General features: G+C 36.8%; 1 protein-coding gene across 1 annotated transcript in view; it reads right to left on the bottom strand.

Moving 5' to 3' along the window:
- The window catches only part of LOC138037515 (octapeptide-repeat protein T2-like), a 23,628-nt gene that overhangs the window by 14,588 nt on the left and 4,040 nt on the right, over positions 1–5,000 (bottom strand). The window contains exons 2-3 of the mRNA XM_068883432.1: positions 3,208–3,219; positions 1,295–1,396 (exon numbers count right to left, since the gene is read on the bottom strand). Of these exons, the coding sequence (XP_068739533.1) occupies positions 1,295–1,396; positions 3,208–3,219 (114 nt within the window). The remainder of the gene's footprint in view (positions 1–1,294; positions 1,397–3,207; positions 3,220–5,000) is intronic.

Genomic DNA, 5,000 nt, shown 5'->3' with positions numbered 1-5,000 from the left:
TTTCAATATTCTCAAGGAAAAAAATCTAGCTTTCAACAATCTACGATGGCTGGTTAGGGCCATTGTTGAAAGCTAGATTTTTTTTCCTTGTGAATTTTGAAATTAAGTATAGAACAAATTTCATTATTTTATTAATCTTTTGAATGCGGAAATTGAGTGCTGAAATTATTACTCTGTAAATATAAATTCAACATTGTATTGGTATATTTACACTTACAAACTGTAAATTTACACTTGCAATCGTAAATTTACACTTATAACTGTAAATTTACACTTGTAACTGTAAATTTACACTTACAAACTATAAATTTACACTTCAACTGGAGGTTTACACTTGTAACTGTAAATTTACACTTGTAACTGTAAGTTTCCCCTTATAACTGTAAATTTCCACTTATAACTGTACATGTACACTTATAAACTCTAAATTTACACTAATACCTCGTAAATTTACACTTTTAAGTGTAAATTTACGGTTGTAAGTGTAAATATACCAATACAATGTTGAATTTATATTTACAGAATAACAATTTCACCACTCAATTTATGCATTCAAAAGATTAACAAAGTAATGAAATTTGTTCTATACTTAATTTCAATATTCTCAAGGAAAAAAAATCTAGCTTTCAACAATGGCCCTAACCAGCCACCGTACGCCACCGTACTGACAAGATAGTCTTTCAGAGATTTGTCCTTTCGATAAGCAACCATTGGGGGATTTTTGAATATTTGCACGATATTATGGTTGCCCCCTGTAAGGTGCCCGTGTTTAATTAAGATCTTTTTAAGATTCGGTGTAGCAGGGTTGACACTTATAAACTGTAAATTTACACTTAAAAACTGTAAATTTACAGTTAAAACTGTAAACTTACGGTTGTCAGTGTAATTTTACCACTACAATGTTGAATTTATATTTACAGACTAACAATTTCACCACTCAATTTCCGCATTCAACAGATTAACAAAAGAATGAAATGTGATATTTACTTAATTTCAATATTCTCAAGGAAAAAAAATCTAGCTTTTAACAATGGCCCTAACCAGCACCGTACGCCAAATTACTGACAAGATAGTCTTTCAGAGATTTGTCCTTTCGATAAGCAACCATTGGGGGATTTTTGAATATTTGCACGATATTATCGTTGCCCCCTATAAGGTGCCCGTGTTTAATTAAGATCTTTTTAAGATTCGGTGTAGCAGGGTTGAAAGTGGTGACAGAAAGGGATAATTTTCTTGGATGTTTTAGATGTTCTTTCCTCGATACATCTTTCCAAAACAAATCATTTTATCTCACCTTGCAGCAAAGCACGTTTTTCACCCCCGCGTTCTTCCCGTCTTCCTCGTCGCGCTTCTTTTTGTCGACGATGGGTTTCTTGTCGCTCTCGTTCCCGGCGAGCTGAAACAAATTTCAAAACAAACATGGTTAATACATCATAGCAAAAAAAAACCATCGTTCGACTCTGAATCATGTTTTTTTTTTACCAGCCCTCCCTCGTAGAGGTTGAGAGCATTGACGATTCTTTAGATGGTTCGCCAGATCTTGACGACGAGTAAAGGTTCTTCCACAATCAGAACACGATACATGTTCCTCTCGACGATGAGATGCTCTCTGATGTCGCTGCAAATTCGATTTCTCCGTAAAACGTTTCAGGCACTGTGAACACTTCCAAGGTCTATCCTTTCGATCCGCCATCTCCAAAGCAAGAGGATAAACCAGCACGTGGCAGTTTCTTTTATATCCTGCTACATCATTTGGACTTTAGTCTCTTGACCATATATGTGCACAAAATGATTTCAAATATACACCAATCATCTTTCGACACCCTATCCACACCTGATCTTTTCCATCCCATATTCGGCCACAAATTCCACTCGACTATACACCAATCAAGTTCTCCAAAGTGGCCTGTCGAGTTATCAAAGGCCCCACCAAGAAAACCATCGGCTTCGTGCCTGAACGACCAGAAAAACTTGCCGACCTTTTGTTCCCTCAAAAGTAAAACTCTGACGTCCGCGTTTAACACCGAGCATTTTGACTCAAAATTGTTCGTGGCTACACTTATCGTAAATGATTGAAGTGTGTATTTCTCATTCAGTTAATTGCCTTTTTATAACGTTTTGAATAATAAAAACTTCAACCATTGTTTTTGTTAACAAAATATCCTTTAGCGTGAAATTGGTAAGTTTTCACACCTATTGTTTTTGATCTTCCATTAAATGTTACCGGTTGTAAAAATCCGTTCTAAAAAAAAACGATATCTCAGGTTCTACTGACTCAAAGATATCGCTTGAAACGGGAAAAAACTCTCTACCCCAAGGCAGTGCTTGCTTGGAATATTTTGTAATATTTGCGAGCATGGCGATGATCTCGTTGTCATCAAAGTTGGCCATTGAGTTCTCATAAGAACGTTCTTTTTTTATTAGTTTATTTGCAAGACAATAGATGCCAACCGGACACGTGTAATTAAACACGTGTAATTACCGTATTTTGGTGTTAGCAGTATTCGCTTGCGTAATAACACGTGCTGACTAGTAACGGATTTGGAGTAAACTTCGCTTAGGTTTGGGAAGTTATCCCCGGTTGAGTTTTCTTGTTAACAAATCGAGTAAGCTTTATCTGGATGAACACATCCGAAAACCATATATACGGAGTAAAGTTCATACCGTGGCAGTGTAATTTTAAAAACCGAAGTTGTTGTAACGCTGTCACTCGACCCTTACCGCATATAACTCCTTGGTTGTTAAATTAAAGTGAAGGAATTCTTGCTCTGACAAGATAGTCTTTCAGAGATTTGTCCTTCCCATAAGCAACCATTTGGGGGATTTTGTAATATTTGCGAGCATGGCAATTATCTCGTTCTTATCGAAGTTGGCCATTGAGTTCTCATAAGAACGTTCTTTTTTTAGTAGTTTATTTGCAAGACAATAGATGCCAACCGGACACGTGTAATTGAACACGTGTAATTACCATATTTTGTTGTTAGCAGTATTCGCTTGCGTAATAACACGTGCTGACTAGTAACGGATTTGGAGTAAACTTCGCTTAGGTTTGGGAAGTTATCCCCGGTTGAGTTTTCTTGTTAACAAATCGAGTAAGCTTTATCTGAATGAACACATCCGAAAACCATATATACGGAGTAAAGTTCATACCGTGGCAGTGTATTTTTAAAAACGAAAGTTGTTGTAACGCTGTCACTCGACCCTCACCGTATATAACTCCTTGGTTGTTAAATTAAAGTGAAGGAATTCTTGCTCTGACAAGATAGTCTTTCAGAGATTTGTCCTTTCCATAAGCAACCATTTGGGGGATTTTGTAATATTTGCGAGCATGGCAATTATCTCGTTGTTATCAAAGTTGGCCATTTAGTTCTCATAAGAACGTTCTTTTTTTAGTAGTTTATTTGCAAGACAATAGATGCCAACCGGACACGTGTAATTGAACACGTAATTACCATATTTTGTTGTTAGCAGTATTCGCTTGCGTAATTACACGTGCTGACTAGTAACGGATTTGGAGTAAACTTCGCTTAGGTTTGGGAAGTTATCCCCGGTTGAGTTTTCTTGTTAACAAATCGAGTAAGCTTTATCTGGATGAACACATCCGAAAACCATATATACGGAGTAAAGTTCATACCGTGGCAGTGTAATTTTAAAAACCGAAGTTGTTGTAACGCTGTCACTCGACCCTTACCGTATATAACTCTTTGGTTGTTAAATTAAAGTGAAGGAATTCTTGCTCTGACAAGATAGTCTCTCAGAGATTTGTCCTTTCCATAAGCAACCATTTGGGGGATTTTGTAATATTTGCGAGCATGGCAATTATCTCGTTCTTATCAAAGTTGGCCATTGAGTTCTCATAAGAACGTTCTTTTTTTAGTAGTTTATTTGCAAGACAATAGATGCCAACCGGACACGTGTAATTGAACACGTGTAATTACCATATTTTGTTGTTAGCAGTATTCGCTTGCGTAATAACACGTGCTGACTAGTAACGGATTTGGAGTAAACTTCGCTTAGGTTTGGGAAGTTATCCCCGGTTGAGTTTTCTTGTTACCAAATCGAGTAAGCTTTATCTGAATGAACACATCCGAAAACCATATATACGGAGTAAAGTTCATACCGTGGCAGTGGATTTTTTAAAAACCGAAGTTGTTGTAACGCTGTCACTCGACCCTAACCGTATATAACTCCTTGGTTGTTAAATTAAAGTGAAGTAATTCTTGCTCTGACAAGATAGTCTTTCAGAGATTTGTCCTTTCCATAAGCAACCATTTGGGGGATTTTGTAATATTTGCGAGCATGGCAATTATCTCGTTGTTATCAAAGTTGGCCATTTAGTTCTCATAAGAACGTTCTTTTTTTAGTAGTTTATTTGCAAGACAATAGATGCCAACCGGACACGTGTAATTGAACACGTAATTACCATATTTTGTTGTTAGCAGTATTCGCTTGCGTAATTACACGTGCTGACTAGTAACGGATTTGGAGTAAACTTCGCTTAGGTTTGGGAAGTTATCCCCGGTTGAGTTTTCTTGTTAACAAATCGAGTAAGCTTTATCTGGATGAACACATCCGAAAACCATATATACGGAGTAAAGTTCATACCGTGGCAGTGTAATTTTAAAAACCGAAGTTGTTGTAACGCTGTCACTCGACCCTTACCGTATATAACTCTTTGGTTGTTAAATTAAAGTGAAGGAATTCTTGCTCTGACAAGATAGTCTCTCAGAGATTTGTCCTTTCCATAAGCAACCATTTGGGGGATTTTGTAATATTTGCGAGCATGGCAATTATCTCGTTCTTATCAAAGTTGGCCATTGAGTTCTCATAAGAACGTTCTTTTTTTAGTAGTTTATTTGCAAGACAATAGATGCCAACCGGACACGTGTAATTGAACACGTGTAATTACCATATTTTGTTGTTAGCAGTATTCGCTTGCGTAATAACACGTGCTGACTAGTAACGGATTTGGAGTAAACTTCGCTTAGGTTTGGGAAGTT

This window comes from Montipora capricornis, chromosome 2 (assembly GCF_036669925.1).
Source record: "Montipora capricornis isolate CH-2021 chromosome 2, ASM3666992v2, whole genome shotgun sequence".
Lineage (NCBI taxonomy): Eukaryota > Metazoa > Cnidaria > Anthozoa > Scleractinia > Acroporidae > Montipora > Montipora capricornis.
The sequence above is the reverse complement of the archived record's forward strand: the minus strand, read 5'-3'. Positions and strand labels throughout refer to the sequence as shown.